Source organism: Hemitrygon akajei, chromosome 23, assembly GCF_048418815.1.
Source record: "Hemitrygon akajei chromosome 23, sHemAka1.3, whole genome shotgun sequence".
Taxonomy (NCBI): domain Eukaryota; kingdom Metazoa; phylum Chordata; class Chondrichthyes; order Myliobatiformes; family Dasyatidae; genus Hemitrygon; species Hemitrygon akajei.
In genome coordinates, this window is record NC_133146.1 from 21,385,052 (window position 1) to 21,397,896 (window position 12,845).

The following is a 12,845-nucleotide window of genomic DNA, read 5'->3' on the forward strand; positions in this document are numbered from 1 at the left end:
AACTATTATGCGTGAGAAATTTGATGGAGAATTTGAAAAAAAAATAACTGGATAAAGGGCAAAGGGCATATGGATATCAAATAAGTGGACTTTCAGATCTGGTTCTTCTCAGACATTTTACGTACTTCTGCTTGTTACATAGCTGGCGTTTAGGGCAGCAATAGAAGTTCTTCATTGCTATTTCACTAACAATTTTATTTGACCAGTTAGGGTCGTTAACTCTGAGAGATGAACCACTCTTAGTCTGGCTTCTACCCTTTGACCTGTTTGGCATGGGTGACCCTACCGAGAATCAAAGCACAAGGCCCTAACTCCAGCCCACAACTCTCCGGGTCACTGGAGGCTTTCCAAACCCTACGACAAGATTGCGGTACTCTTGGAGGTCTTGAGTCTTAAGATTGCTGGTAAATAATTAGCACATGGTTTAATAATATTGCTGTGTTCCTCGCACCATCTCCAAGGCTCAAGTCAGGAGAGTGCACCGGCGAGTGCAGTTTCAACGATACTCCGGAAGCTCAAAACCACTCAGCCTTCTTGACAGGCACCCCGCCTGCAGTTCAGTCACTCCATCACCAATGCAGGCAGAAGCAGTTTATAGGATCTACAGGATCCATTACATAATAGCTGCATACCTTGATCTGTGACACTTGTGAAACACAGTCTAACAGAGCAGAGCATGAGGGAGGGTGAACTCACACACAAAAGACTGACATATTCCCCCCTCATCTTATCACAGCCTGCACTGGTTGCCGTGGGGTGAGTAACTTTAAAATCAGACGTATCTCAGTACAGTATCAAAGCAAAAGCTGCCGCTTTTAAACACTCCTGACAGGAGCCATTCCAAACTCATTCTTACACACAGTTGAACAATTTCACTAATTTTTAAGAGGGATGGGGAGGCCAAATTGTGCATTGGTACAATATATAGCACACTTAGTGCACTTAAGCAGGATGAAAAATAAGTTTTATCAAGAAAATTGCCCACCTCTTCACCTGTTCCTTGCATGATCTCCAGAGGAATGGCATAGATCTTGTTGTGCATTTCAACTGTTCGCCTTTTGCCACTACGGATTTTTACAAGTAGAACACGGAAGTTGGTTCCTCCAAGATCAAGGGCCACAAAATCCCCATTTTCTGTTAAAAAAATTTTTGAAGAAATGTATCATGTTTTGATGCTTAATTAGTGTTGATATACGACTTTTATCTGGAAAAAAAAACACACCAGAACATAAGACTGAAAGAACCCGGAGCAGGGGTCAGCCAATTAGCCCCTTAAGGCTGCTTCACCATTCAGTAACGTCAATCATGGTCTCAACACCACTTCCCCGATTTCCCTCCCCGCCTACCCCTTAATGTCATTGCTGTTCAGATGTCTGACAATCTCTGCCTGCCATATATTCAGTGGTTCTACCTTCACCGGTGTTTTGGTAGAGAATGCCAAAGATCAGCAGTGAATATTTATTTCAAAGTACCAGAAGTACTCTTCCAAATTATACTGTCATTGAAACAAATACTATACTGTCATAGTATTTGATTAACTGTTCATACTGGCTGTAAGAAAGCAAGCTGGATAGCTCTTGGCTCCTTCCCACCCCCATCTGAAAGGGGCAGTCCCTTATTCTGAAATGATGCCACTGCTTATGGATGGTCCCACCGGAAAATATATCTGCTCAGCTTCCACCCTCTCGATTCTCCTCCCAACTGTATACCTTCCAGCTCAATCCTCTAAAATGCCATCAGCATAAGCCCAACCTGTTCAATCTCTCTCCACAAGTCAACTCTTCCATCCAAGGAATCAATCTACCAAACTTCCTTGAAATCAAAATCAGGTATCACTGGCATGTGTCATGAAATTTGTTAACTTGGAATTGCCTCCATTACAGTAAAAGGCCAACATTCTGAAAGCCTTCCTAATGAACTTTTTGTGTTTCACACATTAAAGCACACAAATCCCTTTACACTGCAGTATTTTTTAGTCTCATTCCAATAACTGCTAACTATTTCTTTCAAAGAGAATACTTCACAATGATACTCCACATGCCAACTTGTCCACTCATTGACATCCAATTGCAGGGTTCACCCATCTTTGAAAACGGCTGCAGAATTTCCGGCCTCTTCATCTTCATCCATTGTGAATTCTTTAACTCTGGAACACTTTTGAAAATTCTGAGTGTTTGATAATGTGCTGCATTAAAGCAAACTCTCTGTGCTTGACTATTACTCCCAGGCTAAAGGGAAAAAACTGGAACTTACAGCAGAGAAAATCAATAACCCTCTGATGGTAAAAATCATTTGGACTTAACAGCTTTAATCTCATTTGCCATCTTTTAGATTTTCCTTTTCAGTTATCTGTGCAAGTCGCCTTTAAATGTCTAGGCTTAGAGATTCAGCAAAGCATACCTTTCTTTCCATAGAATGCTATTTAAAATATTCCTTCCGCCATCCTCCTTGAATGAACTGTAACAATGGCTACATCCAGGTTGGGATCCAGGGTTAGACCCTAAACTTAAAGAGCAACATCCCATATTGCATTGGGAAGTACAAGCTAGATCCGTAGGAACCACCTGGCACAAGATGGTTTACTGCACATCACATGGTTTTCTGCACTGCAGAAGTCATACTGCACAGAAAGAAGACACGTGGTCTACCTGGTCCATGCTCACCAATGGGCAGCCATTGGCATTGGCTGGCTGGCAGGAGGCAGAAAATGGGAATAAAGAGGGCCTTTTCTGGTTGGCTGCTGGTGGCTAGTGGTGTGCCACAGAGGTCAGTGTTGGGACCGCTTCTTTTCACATTGTACGCTGAAGGACTTGATGGCTTTGTTGCCAAGTTTGCGGACTATACAAAGATAGGTGGAGGGGCAGATAGTGTTGAGGAAGTGGGGTGTCTGCAGAAGGACGTATGGGCAAAGAAGTGACAGGTGGACTATAATGTAGGAAAGCAGATGATCATGCACTTTGGCACAAGGAATAAAGGTGTGGACTATTTTCTAAATGCAGAGAAAATTCAAAAATCGGAGGCGGAGAGGGACTTGGGAGCGCTCATGCAGATTCCCTATAAGTTAACTTGTAGGTTGAGTGGGTGGTAAGGACGGCAAATGCAATGTTAGCATTAACTTCGAGAGGACTAGAATACAAAAACAAGGATGTGATGTTGAGGCTTTATAAGGCATTGGCCAGACCACACGAGTATTGCGAGCAGTTTTGGGCCTCTTATCTAAGAAAGGTGTGTTGCTATTGGCCAGGGTCCAGGGGAAGTTCACGAGAATGATCCCAGGAATGAAAGGATTAACATACGAGGAGCTCTGTGCATGTATTTGCTGGAGTTTAGAAGAATGAGGGAGGATCTTATAGAAACTTATCAAATATTGAAAGGTTTGGATAAAGTGGATATGGAGAGGATGTTTCCTATAGTGGGGGAATCTAGGACCAGAGGGCACAGCCTCAGAATTGAGGGATGTCCATTTAGAACAGAGATAAGGAAAATGTCCTTTAGCCAGAGGGTGTGAATCTATGGAATTCATCTCCAGATGAATTGAGTATATTTAAGGTGGAAGCTGTCAGGTTCCTGATTAATCAGGACATCAAAGGTTATGGAGAGAAAGCAGGAGAATAGGGTGGAAGGGGATAATAAATTAGCCACAGTGGAATGGAGGAGCAGACCCGATGGACCAAGGGGACTCATTCTGCTCCTGTCTTATGGTCTTCAAAGCTTAGGTGATTCCATTGCTCATCCAACACAGTTTACATTTTGTTAACAACTCTGCTTCCTCCAATCTCACCAGCACTGTATCCCAGGTACACACCACCCTGTGTGTGGGAAAACATCCCCCTCCAATCGTCTTTAACTATTTTATGCTTTACCTTAAATCTATATCCTCTATATCTATATAATCTATATCCTCTAGCTTCATCAATCTTTGATATTGGAAACAATTCCAACAGTCTGCCCTATCTATATGCCTCATCATTTTATATCCTCAATCAGCTTTCCTCTTGACTTGCTCTGCTCCAGAGAAAACAGATCTATCCACTCCAGCTTCTCCTCAGAATGGAAACACTCCATCCCAGGTACCATCCTGTTCTGGGGAATCTTGCCTGCATCCTCCCTGGCACGATCACATCCTTCCTGAAAGATGGTGAGCAGAACCACACCGACCAACGCTTTACTCGGTTGGAGTGCAACTTCCCTGTGAGGCTTTTGAAAGACGGGATATGTGGGCACACCCCCTCTTTTCCCCTCTTCCTATTGAGCCCACATAGCAACAGAGAGAATGTACGAAGTCAGCAACAGGACTGGAGGACCGAACCTGGGTCTCTGGGGCCAAGCCAGCAGCTTTACCACACTCTTCAGCTTCTTGGTTTGGTTCTTGCGGGCAAGCTGCAAATGCCCACAGAATTAATTTAAATGCTGCACATTGCCAAAACATTCACAATTTTCAAAAGTGCTCCGTCACTAATGAATGAAGGGACCAAATGTCCCAGAGCATATCACGAAGACAGGTGGTGTTAGAAAGCCGTAAGTGGGAATATAATTGAGTAGACAAGAGGCACCATAATAAGGTCAAGAAATGTCAGTACAACTCACCCAGCTTGCATTCCTGCCTACGCAATGCCAGACACCAGATACCTCAATGCTGTTGTCACTGTGAATGGAGCATTGTTAAAAAAAAAAAGACGCCCAGGTTTCTAAAGCAAAGAAAATGTGACCCAGTTTCCGCTGGGGATACATACTGTCATCTGCACATCTGATGTGCCCGAGTCCCTGTATGCACTCGTATGTAAGGTGTAAGGTGTACAGAAATGCCGGTGTAGTTTGGATAGAGTTGTTGTGAAACTTCATGCACCGTTACGTGTGGAAAACTTCTACCTCAGCTTCAAGCATGTACCAAGAGTTTTAGTGAGACCCAAAGATAATCATCAGCTAGATGGATACACACATTTTTATTTATGCTGTTTATTACTGCTGCCATTAATACTGCTGAAGGGAATAATTGTTTGTGGGGAGGCTCACTGTGAGTCTGAGTGCTGTAGAAATATCGGCCTTAAGGCCTCACAACTTGGATGAATTGCTGCAAGGGACAAAGTGTGTGGGTGATATCAGGAGAGTCTGCATCTTGTACTTTCTGATCATTTTTAACAATGGCATTTCCTTTATAAAGCGAATAGAGGCAGCTGCATAAAAATGAGGGTGATGGACCCTATGAACTTGTGTTGGTGCCTTTCTAGGAGTCTCTAAAATGTCCCTAATACATCTGCCTTTACCACCATCCTGGCAGGGGATTCTACACACCTGCCAATCTCACCACCCCCCACCATACTTTCGTCTACTCAGCTGAAGATTATGCCCCCATGTTAGTTTAATTGCATCAGAGTGCCCAAAATCAAGCTGCATGAACTGCTATCTCCATTTCTCCCTGGAGCAGAGAAATTATATCACTGTATATCCACATAACCATATAACAATTACAGCACGGAAACAGGCCATCTCGGCCCTTCTAGTCTGTGCCGAACCCTTACTCTTACCTAGTCCCACCGACCCGCACTCAACCCATAACCCTCCATTCCTTTCCTGTCCATATACCTATCCAATTTTCTTTTTAAGTGATAAAATCGAACCTGCCTCTACCACTTCTACCGGAACCTCGTTCCACACAGCTACCACTCTCTGAGTAAAGAAACTCCCCCTCGTGTTACCCCTAAACTTTTGCCCCTTAACTCTCAACTCACGTCCTCTTGTTTGAATCTCCCCTACTCTCAATGGAAAAAGCCTATCCACGTCAACTCTATCTATCCCCCTCGTAATTTTAAATACCTCTATCAAGTCCCCCCTCAACCTTCTGCACTCCAAAGAATAAAGACCTAACTTGTCCAACCTTTCTCTGTAACTTAGGTACTGAAACCCTGGTAACATTCTAGTAAATCTCCTCTGTACACTCTCTGTTTTGTTGACATCTTTCCTATAGTGTTTCCTGTATCTTTCCTGTGCTAGTGTTCTCACTTTTAAAGTCTCCAGGAACATGGGCAACAAATCTGAGCAGCCTCAGGAACATCACCAAGGTGTTACTGGAGTTTCAAAGGTCAATAGGTGTCTATGACTTGACCAACTCATTCAACTTTACTGTTTCATGGCGATTTCTCTCCTCATCCCACTCAGCCATAAACAGACACAGAGAGTGAGAACACTCTTCCTCAGCTCTTTAGAGCAGCTGCTGAAACTTGCCATTAGCTTCACACTTGTACTTAGCTAGCAGTTCAACGGGAGATGCGTTGCTCAGAGAGCCCCGGGAGTTTAACGTGTAACTCAGTACCTGTCCCATCTGGGGTGCTACGAACGAAGGATGGTAACATTTTCACAGTGGCGCTGTCATGAGTTTTCTTCTGTAAGCCCAACTCCATCTCCTTCCTCATTCTCTTCTTCACCTCAAACAGCTGCTCTTGCGTCAGCGTAAAGCTCGCCAACGTCTTGTCCATTTCCTTGCGCTGCGACACGAGCCTCTCCGCCACCGCGGTCACCATGGCAGCCCCTTTCCCACTGCCGCTCTCCGAAAGCAGGAATCGGACATCACAGTCAGGAACCAGCCGTCTCACCGTCTTCTGGAGGCGCCTGGCAAACCTGCAAGAGACATCAGACCGTAGGAATTCTTCTGCACGGCAGAGGAGTGGAAGATTACCCTCATAACAAACGGAAGGTGCGTGGAGCTGCCCTGGTAAGTTTACACAGTGCAGGGTCCAGGTTCGGCTCCTGGGCTGAGCCACACCAGGTACCTGTTGAAAATAATCGTTCAAAACCACGGTTATGGTGCCAGCTCGTCAGGGGTTTGTTTGATCAGTTAAGGCCTGTCCTGCTACTTCCCAGCATTTCTAAGCTCATTTGTTTCACAATAGTTCTAAATGGAACACCATACCAGAGAGAGGATTTATCATACAGAGACAGTACTCCAGTCAAGACACTTGGAATCTTGTTGAGTACAATCAGAGACTCTAGATTATTAACTAGATACAAGAATATGTTTTGCACAGTGCGAGGGAGGAACCAGCTATTTTTGAACACCTTGTGTTCAGGTAATTACTTCCACTGTGACTGACAAGCTATTCCTATCCTAGGAAGCCCCAGTAAATACTTCTGAGGATATTTCAGGAGCTAAGATGTCAACAGTTCGGCTTTGCGGCAGGATGCCAAGAATAGTTCAATGGGATTCTTGCTACAAACTTTACTGCCGTCCAAGGTGTTTGGCATAGAAGAATGGGTGCCACGAAATTTTCTTGACTGATTACGTGCTGTGAGGCTGGACTCAACAGGAGCAGGTCCGTGCAGGGAAAAGGGGATCACATTTCATTGTGTTGTATCAAGCAGTGAAGGGGCAAAAGAAACTGAAGGTGTATACCGTGACATGTAGGGGAGTTCACACTGGAGGCATGTGGGGAGATTGAGGCATCGTTTGAGGGCCTGAACAGGTCACCGAGCTAGGAATTTAGGGGGCAAAGGTCAGGGATGGGACTAGTGAGGATGGATGACTAAGGCACGCCTGGGCCTCAGTGAATGAAGGGGACAGCAGCTTGTGGAACTGGGGTCTGGGCTTCAGAGTACCTGGGATCAGGATGGAGATTAGAACAGTGTGTGGGCCACCCAGAGGTTGGAAGGTAGCTACAGACTTACCTGAGAGGGGTCCCAGACTAGTGCTGCTGGGAAGACCAGGGTGTCCCGGGAGTGTCCAATGATGGTCGCTCCTGGGACATGGTCCAGTTCCCCTGCAAGGCTCCAGACAGGGAAATGATGTCATCCATCGCACCCTGAAAAGGAAACCGCGTCAGAGGCACAAGGGTAACTCCAGCCTGGAAGTGTCTGGTCGAACAGCTGGAAAGATGTGAAGCAACCCAGAAACTTTCCATTCTGGTTTCACTCCAGAAAAGTAAAATTAACTTTCAATCACATAACACTGAAAAATACAGCATTAAGCAATGAAATTTTGAGACACGAGACACCTACAGGTCAAAATTCACCTTTTGCCCAGAGCCTGGACTGACACCTTACTGCCCTATTGTCTTGTTTATTACTTATTGTAATGCCTGCAGTTTTATGCAGTCCTGGGTAGGTCTGTAGTCTAGTGTAGTTTTCTTTTCCGTGTTGTTTTTTACGTAGTCCAGTCTAGTTTTTGTTCTGTTTCATGTAGCACCATGGTCCTGAAAAACATTGTCTCGTTTTTACTGTGTACTGTACCAGCAGTTATGGTCGAAATGACAATAAAAAAGTGACTTGACCTGACTTGCTTTGAGGCAAGTGATTAAAAGAAACACACACACACACACACACACACTGACACACACACCACACACACACACTGACACACACACCACACACACACACACACACACACACACACACACACACACACACACACACACACACACACACACACACACACACACACACACACACACACACACACACACACACGTCTTTTTATTCCTCGGAGCACAGGAAAATGAAATATGACCTTAGAGAGATTTATAAAATCATGAGAGGCATTGATATGGTGAATGGTCACAGTCTTTACCCCTAGGGTGGGGGAGTCCAAAATTAGAGGGCACAGATTTAGGGCAAGTCAAAATATTTAAAAGGGCTTGAGGAGCAACTTTATCACACAGAGGCTGGTGAGTGCATGGAGCAGGCTGCCAGAGGAAGTGATTGAGGCAGCTACAAGAAGTACTTGGACAGGGCCATCTGGTGGAGAGGTTTAGAGGAAGATGGGCTGAAGGCAAGAAATTGGGAATAGATGGTGGGCACCAAGGCTGGCAGGGACCTGTTGTGCTGGAGGGCTGTATTGCTGCTCTCTCACTCTCCTTCTCCCTCTGTACAGGCCCTTTGGCCCACCATATCTGTGCTGATCGTGGTGCCAAATTAAACTAACCCTATCTTCTTGTATGTGATGCATATCCCTCCAATTTCTGCCGAAATGCCTTTTAAATACCACTATTGTGTCTGCATCCACCACTACCCCTGGCTCTAGGAACCAAGTACTGCGTAAAGAAAACTTACTCCACACACCTTCCTTAAAGACTTTCCCTTCTCACCTTAACGCCATGTCCTCTAGCATTAGAGAATTCCACTCTAGGAAAATGACTGACTACCTACCCTATCAATGCATCTTATTACTTTATAAAACCCTATCGGAGTGCCCCTCAACCTCTGACACCCCAGAGAAAACTACCAAGTTTGTCCAACATCTCCTTGTGGCTCTCTATTCCAGGCAGCATTCTGGCGAGTTTCCTCTGCATCCTCTCCAAAGACACTCCATCCTTCCAAACACAGGGTGAACAGAACTATACACAATACTCCAAATAACAGAATTCCCATGCTACTCCTCAAAGAGTTTTGGAACTAGTCAACTGATAGATCAATATTTCTTTTCTATAGACCAGCTGTAATACGACATCACATTGCTACTCATAAACAACTAGGAAGGATAAAATTAATTTAACAGATTATTCAAATTTGTGAAGGACTGACCGCCTTATTAATTTTGCCATTGCTTGGGTTTAAGCTCGTGCAGTTGTACAGCAGTGTAGCGTGTTTGACGTGCTCTTTTCTCAGTTCAGCTCAAGCTGCTTCACAAATGGAACCTTACTGTTAGGAACACACTTAGCCCAGGCACGTCTGCTACTTCTGCATTCCGTGTACCAATATAAAGGTTTCTACCTGCTTTGCAGTGGAGGTTGAAGGCTTCCGGGTTTAAAAAGGTCTCTACAATTGCGCTCTGCTTGACCAGTAAGGAAGCATTTTGGTTACAAGAAGTAAGAGCTGTAGGAACAAAGCTGAGGTTGAACTATGCTCTGGTCCTGCCCTGGCTGAGCTACAAAAGCTCCTCTGACATTGGACAATGCTGGGAAGTCATCAGCACTAACTGCTGAGACAGGAAAAGTTGACAAAAAAGTAAGTCCAACTGACTCTTGACTACTGGATAATGGATCAATGGATGCGCAAAATGGATTTGCCCTTGCATTTGTGAATCATTAGTTATATGCATGGAGCCGGTGTTATTTACTCAGATTAGTCTATTCATAAAGTGAAGCAAACCATATTAATGATAGACACAACAAAATCTTCGCCCACTAAGAATAATTTCCCCAGACAAAAGCAGTGAGTACTGGATGGTTACACAGACACAAAATCCACAAAAATAACCTCAGCCAACTACTACAGCTCCCATTCTGTCCGGGTACAATGTCCGCAGTCTACTGGCATAAACAGTTAGTAAATCAGATTTCTGCTAATTGGCTTTCAATCCTTCAGCTTGGCAGCTGAGGTCTACTGAGACCAGACCACCCCGCCGGAGCAGATGGGTTCCGGCACCTGACACTTGCATCCCATTTAGAAGCGGCAGACCAGTTTAAGAACTGCGTGACGTAAGGGCGGAGACTTACTGTGGGTGCATCTTATACAGCGATCCGTCCATTCCCACGGTGGTCCGCAGCCGTGGCACCCCCTTGTTGTCTTTAAGGCGATTCAGGATGGCCCCGAGAGCGGCAGCGCACAGGTTGGCCGAGCGGAAAGAAACGATTGTACAAACGTGCTGTACGGCGATGCAGTCCTCCTCCGAGGGCTCCAGCCCCAGGCGCATCAGGATTTCCCTGGCCTTCGCCAAACCTCCTTTGCTTCTGCAAATCAAAAGCAGGTCACAGGATCACCTGAAGAGCTGGGGAACTAGAAAGCCATCTGGAAATGTATGTTTAAAAACTCCAAAGTACCAGATGAAATATGCAACTACGTTGCCCAGGACTTGTGCTTCATTTCATTAAACACTTCCCACTTCACTTAGATTCTGAAAACTACCTTAATATCCCCAATACCTTATACTTGTAGGAGATCTGCTCCAAATACGTCGGTCTTAACCACTAGGGAATTACCAATCAGCAAAGTCCAACCTGAATGGGTCAGAGAAGAAGGCTCTCTCGATAGCTGTCAGATGGGTAGCTTATCTATTTCCTTCTAAATACCTGAGCAGGGCAGACTCAGGCACCATACCAACAAACCTGTATGTAGTCTCTACCTCATCTGACTTGGAAGCTCAGCCACTTGATAAAGAGGGAGAGAGCTTCCTACTCCCATGGAGCTGATCTAGGAGGTGACAAATTAATTCAGAATTTTAACCACAACTGAAACCAAGAACAAGTGAGGAAGGGACTGTCTAATGGAATTAATATTATTACTTACTTCTCAATAGCAGATACATGCTTTGTTTCCAATTTGCCTTTGGTAAGAAGCTCGGGTGTGATGTTCCCTTCAAACAGCAGCCCCTCCTTTGCCATCTTTACGAGGATGAGCCGCACAAGTTCTCCCATGTACATCCCGCTGATCAGTTTCTCAAACCTGCGAATTGTACACCAGTGAGATTTCATGTGGCACCGCCAAACAACAGCCTCTTCTGTGGCCGGGCACCAGCAGCAACAGGTTATCAGAATTCCTTATTCTCGTTGTTGAGAAATGTCTGTTCTGCTGCTGGTGGCATCCAGCTTGCTCCTGTGCTACTGACAAAACCAACCATCCGAACTGAAGCATAGGACACTACAGCACAGCACAGGCCCTTCAGCCCACAAAGTTGTGCTGACCTTTTAACCTTCTCCAAGATCAATTTAACCCTCCCCCCCCCCCCACACACACACACACACACACACACATAGCCCTTCATTTTTTCTACCACTCATGTGCCTATCTACAAATTCCTTAAATGTCCCTAATGCATCTGCCCTGGCACCACCCCTGGCAGTGTGTTCCACGCACCCACCACTCTGGCATTCCCCTCTAATCATCTTAAGATTTCGCCCCCTGGTATTAGCCATTTCCACACTGGGGAATACCTCTCGCTATCCACTCTATCTATGCCTCTTACCATCAAGTACAACTCTATCAAGTCACCTCTCACCCTACTTCACTCCAAAGAGAAAAGTCCTAGCTCACTCAATTTACCTTCATTAGACATACTCCCTAACGCAGGCAGAACCCTGGTAAATCTCCTTTGCACCTCCTCTAAAACTTTCACATCCTCCCTACAATGAGGCGACCAGAACTGAACACAATATTCTGAGTGTGGTCTAACCAGCATTTTATAGAGCTGTAACATTACCTGTGGCTCTTGAAATCAATCCCCAACTAACGAAGGCCAACAGACCATATGCCTTCTTAATCACCCTATCAACTTGCACAACTTACATGAGCCCCAAGATCCCTCTGTTCCTCCACACTGCCAAGAATCCTGCCATAAACCCTACATTCTGCCTTCAGATTCAGCCTTCAAAAGTGAATCACCTCACATTTCTCCCCAGTTGAAAAGGGCAAATGATATAACTCTCTATTCTAATGAAAACAAACTCCATCTCTGAAATATTAACTGTCCATTCATAGATACTGCCTGGCTGCCGAGTATTAACAGTATTATTTTTACAAACTACGCTCATCTCCTTCTTAGTTCTGACAAAAGATCTGTCTTGCCAAAGGGTCTCGGCATGAAACGTCCACTGTGCCCTTTTCCACAGATGCTGCCTGGCCTGCTAAGTTCCTCCAGCATTTTATGAGTGTTGCTCTGACCTGAAATGACGACTCCATTTCTCTTCCCACATGCTGCTCGACCCACTGAATTCCTCCCGGTTATTTCTTCATTCTCACAGATGTGCACTGACCTGCTGCATATTTCCAGCACTTTCTGCTTTTGTTTTAGTTTTCCAGCATGCTTTTTTTTAAATTTTCACCAACTGCATAATCTCTTTTTTATTTCAAGTTTCACACAGCCACAAAGGTTCCAAATAGAATATCTAAAAATATTTCTTATCAGGCAGGAGCAGAGAAAC

The 12,845-nt window shown here is 44.9% G+C and overlaps 1 protein-coding gene across 1 annotated transcript in view; it reads right to left on the bottom strand.

Moving 5' to 3' along the window:
• hk1 (hexokinase 1) overlaps positions 1 to 12,845 on the bottom strand; it is a 70,657-nt gene that overhangs the window by 16,343 nt on the left and 41,469 nt on the right. Inside the window, exons 8-11 of the mRNA XM_073027166.1 lie at positions 11,215 to 11,370; positions 10,425 to 10,658; positions 6,311 to 6,615; positions 986 to 1,134 (exon numbers count right to left, since the gene is read on the bottom strand). Of these exons, the coding sequence (XP_072883267.1) occupies positions 986 to 1,134; positions 6,311 to 6,615; positions 10,425 to 10,658; positions 11,215 to 11,370 (844 nt within the window). The remainder of the gene's footprint in view (positions 1 to 985; positions 1,135 to 6,310; positions 6,616 to 10,424; positions 10,659 to 11,214; positions 11,371 to 12,845) is intronic.